Here is a 13,598-nt window from a genome sequence, read left to right as displayed (position 1 = left end):
GAACATAAAAGCCGGGAAAAAGCAAAAACCGGGAATGTATGGACGAGGTTCCACTGTATTTCGTAATGGTTTCCGTGGCCCTCCGTCACATTTTCCTCGGAAATCCTAGCGTTTAAATAAATTATGCAGTAAAAAAAAAGTTAGAAAACGTAATCACTTTTGAGGCTAATAACAGCTCATCTCTCTCGTGAAAATGTCCTTTTATAGGAAAAATTGTTTCCTGTAAAATATACTCAATAATTTTCAGCTTAACTACTCCTGAGTAGAAACTAAACACTCCTTTTAAAGCACTGCTTTTAGAGCTTTTCTTTTTTTAGTTGTGATCCTGTAAAATGTGAAATTTTCACAACATTTCTACACTAACAATTTGATGTTTTCCTAAATTCTTAAAAATTGATGCAAGGTTATGTGAAAAAAAAAAATTCATACATTGAAATCAGAAAATAAATGTATCTTTGCAAACTAGAAGATTTACAGAATCCAAATACTGTAAACGACTTATATTTTGCAAGCTCAATATTTAACGATTTAGGTCAAAAGCTGGAGTTTTGGAATAATTCGCAGGTTCTAATTTTCGCAACGTGGTGGAATCTCAATACTTTATATTGCAATGTGTTTATATTTTACCGGAATTGTTTACGAAACTTATTTTTCACAAAATGTAGGCAATTCGCGAAATTCGCAAAAACGCAAAGATTAGGTCATTTACAGTATCCACAAATGAATGCTCTAGGTTGGTTCCCATGTTTTTTTTATGACAATTTTGAATTTTTTCATTTAAAAATACTGGTGCCCTATTAACATATTTATACATTCAATACAACTGTTATACACACACAAAAAATATTATGAAGATTGGCTGAGAATAAGCAATATATCTTCCATAAAGCAGCAAAATGTCTAAGCAGGTTATTCTGAGTTAGCAGAGATAAACAGACCCATTTTACGACACCTTAAAATTAATTATTTCAAAATAAGGACCTGATTGAAAAAAATATTTTTGGACAAGATGAACAGTGCCGGTAAATTTTTGTAAACACAATGCCAAAACTGATTTTTAGTGCTTCATTACATCAGAGTGGTAGCAGGCACATAGCCAGGATTTTGTTTCGGGGGGCCCGCCCATGACAAAATGCTGTATGAGGGGGAAGGGGAAAGGAGGTCCCAGCAAAATGGAAGATTTTGGGGGGGGGGGGGGGGGCCGGGCCCCATGGGCCACCCCCCTGGCTACGTGCCTGAGTGGTAGCCCCCTGAAGGAAGGACCAGCCTTGCTGTTCTAAGTTAACATCTCAAGCATATTGGAGTTGTAATGCCTGCACTTTTTTCAGTTACTAAGGTCTATTAAAGCAAGCAACTTACTTTTCAAGCTCTGCTGCTTTACTCTTCAGGGCCATGTTCAGGAGTGTTCGCTTCATCAAGCTGCCACTGCATGCAGAGATCACCTTAAAAAAAAAAAGGAAAAAAGACAAAATTGCTTACAATATTAGGCATTGCTACACCTTTCTAGTATAACACCCTCACTTAGTGATTCTAAACTGACGGGTGGTTCTGCAGTCGTCATCTATGCCTGTTTTCACCCTAAGAACAGTAGTAAAACCATTCCAGCTCCTCGTGGAGCAGTACTAATTTTCCCCTTTATGGGGATAATTAAGATATATGTAGGTGAATCTCAGATTATGTATATGTCATCATATCAAGACGTTCCAATTGCTAAAAGCATCGCTTTCTCTCCCAAGAACCGAATCTCGTAAGAACTACTTACTTTGTGCTATGTATGAACAATGTGCAAAACTTGCTTTTTTCTTGAAGTGGAAATGGGCATAGACTTGGACATTAATGTATTGAATCATGTAAGGTGGCACTTTATTTCAGTATGAATTTTTTTTTTTTTTCATTTTTTTTTTAATTTGACATTTTTAGCTGTTCTCTTGTTTCTCAATGTTCGAGCTTTCTATGGAACACGCATCCTGGCTGCACCAGCATTCGTATTAGCCAGAAGAGCTGCAAAGCTATGAGCTCGAGTCTCCAGAAAAACGACAATCAAGACATATTTGACACATAACATCAGAAAGCGTGAAGCCTCCCCCTGCCTTCAGTTTTGCAGTGTTGTGTGAATCATGTTACTATTATTAAGATGGGCTGTCTGTCTTTATTTTGTCTTTTATGGGTAATTATTTGCCCTTTTTTGCCTCTTTTTGAAAGTATCCCACAGGCTGTGCAAATAAATTATTGTGGAAGCTGTAACATTACAACTAGAGGAAACAAAAAGGTTCTAGCTCTGAAACTCGCATCTACACGCCGAGAAACCGAGGGATTGGAGGAGACGGGAGTGCGTTGGGATGTCACGAATCCTGAGCTCCGATAGGAATAATCAGTGGGTAGACCTAAAGCTAGCTGCCTTTGTCGAACGCGCTGGAATGCGAGAGTGAAATGCTAGACGCCGGTGTTTCGCATTTTATTGCGTTCGACGAGTGCAGTGGAGGCAAAGACTGCCTTTGTTTCCACTGGACTTGTCGAATGCGTTCGAATGCGAAGGCCAAATCTAGGACGCTGACGTTGCACACTTTGACGCATCAACGAGTGCAGTGAAGAGAAAAGAAGCTAGCGTTAGGTCTAGCCACAACTCATTCCAACCAGAGCTCGACGTTCCCGACATACCCACGCAAGCTCATCTCCTCCTCTTCCTCAGTTTCTCAGCACATTAAAACCTGAATAATAAACACTCTACTACAGATTACAATATTTTCTGAGCATTAATTTAGTTCAATAATGATTTTAACGCCTCATTAACAATTGCACAGAGCATAAAAAGGAAGTCATTAGTCATTAAAAAGAAGCAAAATAATCAGTGGGGTTGCACCTCAACCAAGGTTTGATAAAAAAAACTCAAGCCTAGTTATTTCGAAGTACTTTTACAACTGAAAGACAAAAATAAAGAATGCTTGAGGCCTCCAATTTTATAAGTTTTCCATATATATATACTACGACTCAAACCTAAATTTTTTTTTCTTCTTTTTTTAAACAAAAGTTATTATAACAAATATTACCTTAGGTCTGGGCTCTGCCATATTAATGCTGATACAAGAAAAATTAACGCATGTGTAACATGGGTTCCTGTTTTTCACAGACAATGATAGCGAAGAGCATTATTGGTCCCGACTGGCAAAAAGACACGAAAAGCCATATTACACTTGGTTCTTACTCATTTCACTGTAAATATTATGTTGAGATTCATGTGGCAGACTGTCTTAGTAGAAACAATGCCTTTTTGGGTAAGCATTCATTTCACAGGAGAGTTTAATTGAATCAAGCACTTAACTACTAACTGCTTTGTGTGATTAAAACACCAGACAAAGCAACAAGAATGTTACATCGAGAGTTATCCTTTTTGTTTAACAAGCTTCACTGCAGCAGTTGCTTTTGACAGACCGGCTAATTGGCGAAGGACAGAGCGGGAATATCTGCGAGTGGTAAGTTTAGGTATGAAATCAAAGGGAAAACCAATTGTGTTACACTGAAATAGTGTTAGAATAAATTAGTTTGGAAACAAAACCTAACCTTATTGCCCAGAGGCTGAAGGCTGCAACAAAGCTACAATTCCCAATTCAGTTAAGGAAAATTATTTGTATTGACTTGGGAGAATTCTAAATTCAGCAAGTGGGCACTATATATATATACATATCACTTTAAAAAAATCTAGCGGAACTAATTAAGGTAATTCACTACCTTCCATTCCTCCACTGCCAAAGCTATTTTTTTTTTCAAGTTTTATTGACATCACTGTTATATAGGTTAAAGCCAGTATAGTGAAAATAACTAATAGCAGGATTTGAAAAAAAAAAAAAGAAAAAGAATATCAAAGCTATTGTGCAATTTAGGTACACGTTCAAGGTTGTTAAAAAAATTGTGTTGGTAGAACCAAGTTTCATTCAATCTCGAAATTGAAAAACAAAGTCACGACCAATGATGCACGCTACTTGTCAGGATATTGCAGAATATTGCATGCTGGTGGAGGTTTCATTGTGACAATTTAACTACAGAGCAAGTTGTCACATCAGAAATCCCCAGAAGCTTCCTTTTTCTTTTTTTTTTTTTTCCCAGTACCAGACATGTGCACATGGACTATACCGCTCTCGAGGACTGTGCTTTCCCTTACCAAGCAGCTGTGCTGCGGCAAAGGAAGCCATGCAAAAGCGCCGTGTGAACATCATGGCCGCTTCTCCTCCACAATCCACAGGTGCGCAGTGAGAAGCACACTTAAACGGATATAAGTAATTTGCATGAACAAACCATGAAGTATGAGAAGTGTGGCAGAACTCCCGAGTACTGCCGATATTCAACACGAAAATAGAATAGAATATTGCATTATTGTTGGCAATTATCGAAAGTTCCGAAAATTCGCAAAAACCCACCATGTCAATCCAGCGGTGCAGAGGGGCCCAAGCTGTTAGTTTCAGCAAAGCGAAATTACATTTTGGTGCAATGTTGGTGCCAATTTCTTATATTTGGGTGAAATGTAGCAGGATGCAGCAGGATAGGCACTCTGGCACACTTTGGTGCAGCAATCACATCACTGCTTTTAGACAAAGCAAAAGCTCAAGCAACATGTAGAACGCTAAGTATAATATGCTCCCCACAACTACACTAGAGCAAACTTTCGGACCCGTGCTGCCGCAGCTTGTGCACACCCTTTGCAGTATGTGCCAGCACTCACTTTGTCGTGGATCCTGTTCAGGAGACGCGGAACGGTGGGACTGATTGTGGGCCTTAGTGCTTTCATGTCTTCCCCAAGCTCCTTGATGTCTCCACTGAAGAAGCCCACCCTGCCACCAATCATGTAGATTGCCATCTGCAAAATGAGTACAAAGTCAAGCTCCCATCGCAAGATTATGGCATTACTGTTTGAAACCTGCATTATAATAACCCTGAGGCGTATTTAAAATATATACACTGTAGAGCCACTTGAATCTGCCTTGAGAGAGGCTGACCAGTTCAGCACAAAAAAAGGTTTCTGATACGGGTACACTCAAGTAGCTGAAACTGCATGTAGGGCTCTTGTAAACCATTAGACTGTCAGCGAAAACCCTGGCTGATCAACTGATGCACAGCATCTTTGAGCTTCACAGAAAGCTGCGATAACCGGTAGTTGTAGATTGTGCCCATTCAAGAAACACTGTTTTCAGACATGTCAAATAGACTCCGTTAGAATTTTTTTTTTTTTTTTAACTGAAGCATTATTGATTTGCAAGAAAAGGATATATGTGTGAAGAAACAGGGCTGCTGAAGATTATTTATGCTGCAAAAAAAGCTTACTGTATTATGTTGGCAAGCCCCGCAAGTTATTTGTTTTGCTTAGTGCTCATGCAGTAGGGTACATGCTCATACAGTAGGAACAGGGTGCTCTTGCCAAATGAACACTGTTGCAGCAGTGCTTTGTACAAAAGCAAGACTGAACAAGTTCTTAAAGTGATAGCTTTAAGGAGTTTAAGTCGCAGGAAAGGCGGCATCGGCATCAGTGGAACCGGAAAAACTTGATTGGTCGATAAGCGATTCATTTGCCTTAAAGAAAAAATTCAAAGAATTTTAGGCGAAGCGGGATTGAACCTACAAACCTTCGGTTGCGAGCCAGACACGCTCCCGACTAAACCACGCAGACACGCTTGCACAGCTTGGAAACGAGCGGGAATTTATATTTAGCTATCACATTCCACTCTTAAAGGCAAAGCTTTAGCGTACTCCTGTAATTCTTGTAGACTAGAGTACATTAGGCAAAGTAAACTTGAAAACAGCATTAATTCCAGTGAATCTACTTTAAAAAAAAAGTATATTAGACATACCTCGCAGCATCGTTCTAGCATATGTGCCAGAGGAAGAAAGGACATCATCACATCATCACCTTTAGGGGCAAGGTCACCCTGCAAAAAATTAGTTCCAAATAAAATTTAAACATTTCCTCTAAAAATTTAAAGCATATCCACATTCAGTGAGGGTACCCAATGTTTTCAAATAAAGCTATTGAAGGAATAAGATACGAGTTATAATACCAGAGTGGACAGCCAGCCAACAGGTGCATCAACAAAACGCAGAATAACTTTACGTCTTGCAACAAAACATGAACTACACATGGGATAACAAACACTGGCATGCAGTAAAAATATTTGTGGAGTGAATGCAATGACAGTTCATATGGATAACTTGCAAAAAGGTTCTGTTCAAGCATGGTCCAAACTATCCACAAGGCTATGAGAAATTAATTACTCACCAATTGGTACATGACAGCAGAGAGGTCAGAGATGATGTTGAGGTGAGTCAGCATCACACCCTTAGGGTTACCGGTGGTACCACTTGTATAGCACACTGTGGCCAAATCAGATGTGTGGGGAGGCTTTAAAGAAAAAAGGAACTATGTCAACTTTGACCAAGAAGATACCCCAGTTGCAAGCTTTCTAGCCGAGGTTAACAACCCAGAGATTTTTGTGAGGCCTACCCCAGTGTTTATGGCTTTTTGAATTGAGCAGCATTGCATGTTTTATCTGGGTCAGTGGAGTATAACACCATAGGGTACCTAATAGTACTGCCTTTGTTCATGGTAACATTAGAGGAGTAAAGTATGTGCCTGCTACTTCTTATCAGATGGACTTATGTATTAACATTAGTTTCATGCATTCCCTTCCAAGATTCAAAACAGAAGTATTATACCATGTTGCTGGAATCACAGTCAGTCAGATATTTTAGTTCAGCAAGCAGGACAATTTTAATTATTGCATATTAGAACATGCAAACACTTAGGTGCAGAAGGAGAAGAGGATACGGTGGTGATTAGGCAGAGCAGTTGGAGCAAGAGTTTTAAATAATTTACCACTCTAATTGCCTTTTTATTTTCACTAAATTTGTACCTAACAAAAAGTTATAGATCAGTACTGATAGAAAATATTTAAAGGACACTGGACAGTAGATCAGTTCAACCTAACTTGGAAAAATACCAAACCAAAAACCAGCTCACCAGAGGATGCCTGAAGTTCTTCTCTCCAAGCTCCTGGAATTTAAGAGATTGAAACTTTTAGTTAAACAGACAACAAAAAAAAAACTTGCCTCCTGAAATAAACAACTGCTCAAGTCTCCCTCGAGACTTGCTCAAATTATTTAGTTCAAGTCATTGCTATGTCAATGGTACTTTTCAGTGATGAAACTATACTCGGGGACAACTCCCCGAGTACAATCAAAGGTACAGGCATGCATGCTCTCACATTTCGAGCACTGATTAAAAATGTGCTTGTGCTTTCCTGCTTTCCTCAGAAATGCCAAGAAAAGTTTTCCTCGAGTACAGTGCTGGTATTAGTTGTAAAATTTTCCGTGCCACATCCAAGGTTTTGTGGCCCCAGAGGAGAAGTACTTATCAATCCTTTTTGCAATAAAATACCTAGAGCATGTACCAAAAACTGACATATATCCCTTGCTATTTATGAACATGAGCTTGTTCTAAGAATTAGTATAGTAGATAGCTAAAGTTTGGAAGTGGAAACGTGTGTGCTTTTCTGGATAATCTTTGTAATAGCAGAGGGTGTGTTTACTTCTAACATATACCTATTGACCTGCTTGGTCTCACTGCTTGCAGTATATTCAAAATAAATAATTTTTCTTTCCATTCCTATTCATAAGCAAAACTGTGCTGCTTTTATATATTCGCATACCGGCAAACCTGTGGACTTTTAAATTTGTAAAACTTCCGCGGCCGCGCGGGGGAGGGGCGTTCACGCAAAGCGACGTATTAATGCCACCGTGCGAAATGCTTACATCACACGTGCACGTTCTACAGAATCCAAACTTCACTCCCTTTTTGGACAGCACGAAGCACGGGAATTCCGACATGTAGAACTTCAGGAACACCTTAAAGTACCTCTTTCGAGGTCTGGAGCCCGCCATTGCGCCGCGAGGCCACCATGACCAGGGGAATGCCACGATTACACGTGCAACGAACACAGACGCTGCACTTCCTTGTTTCGAAACTGGCCAAAACAGAGAGGCCCAACCACGTCTGAGCACACCGAACCAACGTACGCCGCCAAACACACAAACAAAGGCTATGGGCTTTGAATTGGTTTGGGTCCGTGGCCACCGGATAGATGAATAGTAAAAACCACGACGCTGCCATGGACGGTACCTATAGCCCTCTTGTGGCGGTGCAAGATACCGCCAGCAACATATTAACAAACAAAAAATGTAAAAGAAAAATGAAAAAAAAATTATAATTTTTTTTCTTTTTTTTTGTTAAGTTTGAAGCAAGATTTGTAAAATCTTGCTTCAAACTAGTTCAGCAATTCATATATAAAATGTATAAAAAAAAGTTTTGGTACAAACCTCGAGTTCCGAGAACTTCATGAGCATGATGTTTGCCTCTTGGGCCTTCTGCTTGACGTCCTCGGAAACGTCCTTGATGACGACGATGCGCTTCAATTTGGGTGTTTGTGACGCTTGCTTTAGAAGGCACTCAACTTTCTCCTGAGTATCACAGACGACTGTCTCAATGTCAGCTGAAAGGATGCAAGTGAAAAGCAGGGTGAGATAACATCTGCAGAGAAACCATTCTAAGGTATGCCAGCATCGTATTCATGAAAGACTGCCTGGTCCCACACTATCTGAAACTAGACATCTTGTCGGAGGGTTAATTCCAAAATGGTATAAACTTGCGAGAAAATAATCTGAAAAAATAACACAAGATGAAATAAAAAAATTGCCAATTAGTGATAATGCTAAAAATGTGTTTAACATAGCAAACCATTCAATGCTGAAGTGTGAGAATATTAAGAAACAAAAATTCATGATTTTTTGCATCATTGCAGTGAAAAACCAACGTTAAAATACATATTTTAACACATACCTTGGTTCATGATGAAAGCACATGCAGGAGCTCCCAGAGTGTCATACAGTGGCACAATGATCATGGAGAAGTAGTAGCAGGCCTGTTCTGTGATAATCCACTGCAAGCAAAGCGCAATATTTAGGCTAATGGGATCTCCTGCAATGCCGCAAGCTCAAGATATCACTTTAAAAGTTTGCACCACACATAAATCCTTTGAAAAACGCTATACATGACTATTTTTCAAAGCGCAGCTCTTCGGCGCCAGTTTCCGGCTTGAGCAGCGTCGCCGTCAGCGTAATCATGCGGTGCATTATGGGAAATGTTCCATAATGCACCGTGCAGGACCCTCGTGAAGTCACGAATGTCCCGCGCTGTGCATTATGGGACATTTCCCATGATGCAACGTACGGCGAGGAGGAAAAGGGGGAGGAGAACAGGAAGAGGGGAGGGAGAAAGGAAGGGAGGAGGAGGAGGGGAAGAGAAGGAAAGAGGGGAAGAGGAGGGAGGAGAAGAGCTCGAAGGATGAGGGGAGGAGTAGCAGGGAGGATGAGGAGGTGAGGAGGAGTGAGGACGGATATACCCTCCACTCAGTACCCTTCCTTCCTCCTCCTCAAGAGCTGCGCTCAAATTCGGCGTTACAGGGGCCGTATTACAAAATTTACTCAATCTTACTCCAGGGTAAGGATTTTGTACCCTTGGCATTCTGAAACCTACCCGTATCCAGCGTTTTTCAATCTGTGCTGTCACATAATACAGTCCGCCAGAGTAACTCTGATCCAGTTGGGTAAGATTTGGAACACAGCCAGAATGTTATAAACGTCTTTAATTTTTTTACACCTACTGCCGGCCCATGGGCCGTGGCAGGGAGAAACAACATATAACAAAACAATACAGCTCATACCTTCAATACAACATTCAAAGAATCACGTGATATATACATACTTAACTTCAAAGACAGTGAAACAAGAAAAAATAACACCGAGGCGATATGCTTATGTTTTAAACACAATAAAAGAGTCTAACAGCATCCTCAAACATTAAAATATTGTTGTGATTTACAATATGCTCGGGAAGCTTATTCCAATCGTTAATCGTATTTGCAAAAAATGAATATGTAGTTGAAAACATCAATTCTGGCCATATATGACTGCAATGCTTTCGAATGATTTAGTCCAGCCAATCTGTTGGTAATGCTCCCAAGATAAATGTCGCAGTTGATCTTTACTTGGCCATGATAAATAAGAAACAAAAGCTTTAACGAGCAATTTTTCTCCTAACCGCTAAAGATTCAAGTCCACAAACATTTAACATTTCTGTCGCAGAGGACGTTGATCTGTAATTTGAAATTATAAAACACGCTGCCTTCTTTTGTATTCTCTCAAGCCTGTTTATGTCTGTTTTGGTTGCGGGGTCCCAAACGACCGAAGCATACTCTAGAGTAGGTCGTATTAAGAGTTTTGCATGCTGTAAGTCTTATTTTCTTATTGCTATTTTTAAGTTTATGTCTATAAGCCATAAGTATACTTTAAGTTCTAAAATATGTACTGTAAGGCCCTAACTTTTTAAATGCTACAACTATCGAAATCTAGCAAAGGAAGAGCCTATAAACTGCATAAAATTAAAATGCTTCCACATGAATAAAACTTGACCGTACTGCAGACATAACAGAAAAGATATGGGCAAGCTGGTAAATTTTCAATGTTGTGAAAGCATTTTGCGTTCCTCGGTCTCGGATTTCGACATCACGTTAGCCCGCCTTGTGCAACTTGTAAGCCAGCTTGTCTACATCTCTAATAAACCAGATGTTCAAAGTGCAAGCCCTTAAATTTCCAAACTGCTTCTGACGTGCTGTAAAATACCAAGTATGTGTCCATGTCACAACAAGCACCCACTCCCTTCTTTACAAACATTTGAAGTATAGGCAATGGACATATCAAGCGCCCACCCGAGCAGTCTTCCGAGGTGCACCTCCGTGGTGGCTGCTTCTCCGAGAAGACAGTGCAAAAAGGAAAGACTTTGTGCGTGTGGCGGTGAAATGTGCTAAAGCTCAAGGCCAGAGCTCCAGCACAAAGCAAACTTGATGAGAGCGTCGCACTTGCTTAGAGCCCTGTACTGCTCTTATATCCCCCCTCTGTTGGATCAAACAAGAGCCTACACTACCATGTGCGCCTTTTGCTTTCTTGCTTTTGAATCTCAGTTTTGTGTGGGCCCTTGCTCGGTATTTTATGGTATGCAAGCCAAGTCTAGAGAGCTATCGACTCGCACCTTTGGCAAACAATTAACCCAATATTACAATTTTAGCCAGGCGGGTCATGGCACTGAAAGAGTTAATACCCATTCTCAGGAAACCAGAGGACATCTTACCTCAACGCAGTTTTGTGTGTACAGGCCAATGAATGTCTGTTGGCCGGGCTTCTCTCCCAACTTGACAAGACCACATGCGATACACTTAATCCTCTCGAGGACCTGCAACCCAAACGCAAAAAGAAAGTTTGTGCAATTGAAGGACACTTCAAAGCAAAGTAAGAGGAATAAGTATAGTTTTCATTACAAACATAGAATAGGATAGGAGCCATCTGGCCTTAGTATTCACCTGGTTATAGTGAATCCACTTGTATTCGCCAGAGCCGGGGACTCTCCAGCCCATGCATGGCCCATTGTCTGAAGAAAATGAAAAAATTTAATTGGATATCGCAACACCTATGGACATTGTATCTATAAAAAATGGAACAACTCAAAAAGACTCTGGAGTAATTTCTGTCTATGTAGTGAACTGATTTTTGGGAACATATGCTAACATGTCAGAAAAATTCAACTTCCTGATATTTGCATTGCGTTAGAAGCTGAAAGTAAATTGAATTTACAAACAAAGATTTCATTGTAGGAGGAGGCTGGAAATCACAGTTTTGCACATTTATTTTCTACTTTTTATTTTGGCTGTTTTTCCTGCTTTGCAATTCCATCACCTGCATACACACATTCCACTTCATGAGGCTCAATACACTAAAGTGAGCCTAAGGTTTGACAAAAAAAAAATTGTTTGTTTAATCTTACATTTTACATTTGTGTAGTATGCACCATAAAAGATGCGGATTGCCATAGAAAATAGAAGGTCCCAACTGATTGCAGGGTCACTACAAAGTCAATGAAAATCAACAACTAAGGAGCAAGCTTAGTTGTAGGAGGTGATCAGCAAGGCCAAGTCAGTGAAGGAACAAGCACTGGGCCCTTTTTAAATTGTCATTTACGCTCAGCATGTCAAAATATTAAAATATATGACTGCGATAACAAATTTGAAAAAGAGGAGTTCAAACGGAGAGATAAAACATGCGCTTACTTGAGACCCGAGCTCCTCTGTACATGACGTCAAACAATGTCCTGCAGTCTTCATAGAGGTACTCAAGATGCTTTCCATCGTGGCACAGACGAGACGTCCTAATTCTTTCAAGACCCTGGGGAGAAAGGATAAGCAGGGTTGGACATTGGGAAGCACAGCTAGATGCTAGTAAATAGAAAATTATATGAAAAAAAAAAGTGAAAACCATGGCTTATTTTTTTTCTATGTGAAACTAAATAACAGCCCCTTTTAGTTATCGGCTAGCTTTATATCGTAGGAAGCTTTAGCTTTCCTAGAAGATGTCCCAGACATGAGGCCTCCACACTGACGTGCTTAAGTGCACAGTACTTCAAAAAATTCCAGCTTTTACTTTGGAAAGCAATGTAAGAACCAGATACGATACTGAAAACAAAAACCCAATCTAGTTACTGCTCTCCAATTTTTTTTTAAACTGAGGGAGCAGCACAATGTAATTGGGCACAAGCAAAAAGAAACTTGGAGCAAAAAAAAAGTTCCAACCTTGATCCATTTGTTTGCTCTAGTGTGCAACTTAATAAGAGTCCACTTTAGTTATCAGCCAGCTCTATATCACAGGAAGCGTTAGCATTCCTACATGGCATCTCAAACATTAAGCTTCTACACTGGAGATAAATATGCTCAAACCCACAGCACTGCAAAAAAATCCCAGCTTTTATTTTTGACAGCAATATGAGAACTAGATAAGATACTGAACACAAGAGCACAATCTAGTTACAGCTCTTTAATTTAACTAAGTGTACAACACAATGCAATTGTGTATAAATAAAACAAATCTTAAAGGAAAAAAATCAACATTGATTTACTTTTTTATCTTAGAGTGCAACTAAATAACAGCCCACTTTAGATATCAGCTAGATCCATATCACAAGAAGTGCAAGTCTCTCTACCTGGATATGGCCTTCCACATTGGGGATAACTTCTCAAGCATGCAGTTCAAGTACATTAAAACACTGCAGCTTTTACACTAAAGAGCATTGTCAGAACATGACAAGATATAGAAAACATAAGCCCAATCTAATTACATTTTGCCAATTTTGTTTAAAAATTGTTCAGCATATTGCTATTTCAGGTTAAACAATAAAGTCATCCAGCACATAAAAAATCAGCACAAAAGCGGTCCTTATTGCCCTGACAACTAGATCTTATCACGTAAAAACAAAAGCACAGCAAGAATAAGCATCTTTTAACTCATCAAAACTTTGTTAAGTATTTAGTCAAGCAGTATACAGTCATTCTTCTCTTCTGCAACTTGTGATAAAAGAGCAGGGGATCTATCATTTGAAAAGTACCTCAACATATTTACATTGCCATCAATCAGATGGGGACTCTCAAATGCTGTCCTGACTGAAACTCCCCGGGGGA

General features: G+C 39.7%; 1 protein-coding gene across 2 annotated transcripts in view; it reads right to left on the bottom strand.

Moving 5' to 3' along the window:
* LOC120843711 (long-chain-fatty-acid--CoA ligase 5) overlaps positions 1-13,598 on the bottom strand; it is a 183,136-nt gene that overhangs the window by 48,060 nt on the left and 121,478 nt on the right. For both annotated transcript variants that reach the window (XM_042292462.1, XM_042292463.1), the window contains 10 exons: positions 12,198-12,312; positions 11,454-11,521; positions 11,225-11,326; positions 8,879-8,978; positions 8,359-8,531; positions 7,004-7,036; positions 6,263-6,385; positions 5,838-5,915; positions 4,715-4,849; positions 1,360-1,442 (listed from right to left, as the gene is read on the bottom strand). In XM_042292462.1, the coding sequence (XP_042148396.1) occupies positions 1,360-1,442; positions 4,715-4,849; positions 5,838-5,915; positions 6,263-6,385; positions 7,004-7,036; positions 8,359-8,531; positions 8,879-8,978; positions 11,225-11,326; positions 11,454-11,521; positions 12,198-12,312 (1,010 nt within the window). The remainder of the gene's footprint in view (positions 1-1,359; positions 1,443-4,714; positions 4,850-5,837; positions 5,916-6,262; positions 6,386-7,003; positions 7,037-8,358; positions 8,532-8,878; positions 8,979-11,224; positions 11,327-11,453; positions 11,522-12,197; positions 12,313-13,598) is intronic.

This window comes from Ixodes scapularis, unplaced genomic scaffold (genome assembly GCF_016920785.2).
Source record: "Ixodes scapularis isolate PalLabHiFi unplaced genomic scaffold, ASM1692078v2 PGA_scaffold3__209_contigs__length_174095766, whole genome shotgun sequence".
NCBI classification, from domain to species: Eukaryota; Metazoa; Arthropoda; class Arachnida; order Ixodida; family Ixodidae; genus Ixodes; species Ixodes scapularis.
The sequence above is the reverse complement of the archived record's forward strand: the minus strand, read 5'-3'. Positions and strand labels throughout refer to the sequence as shown.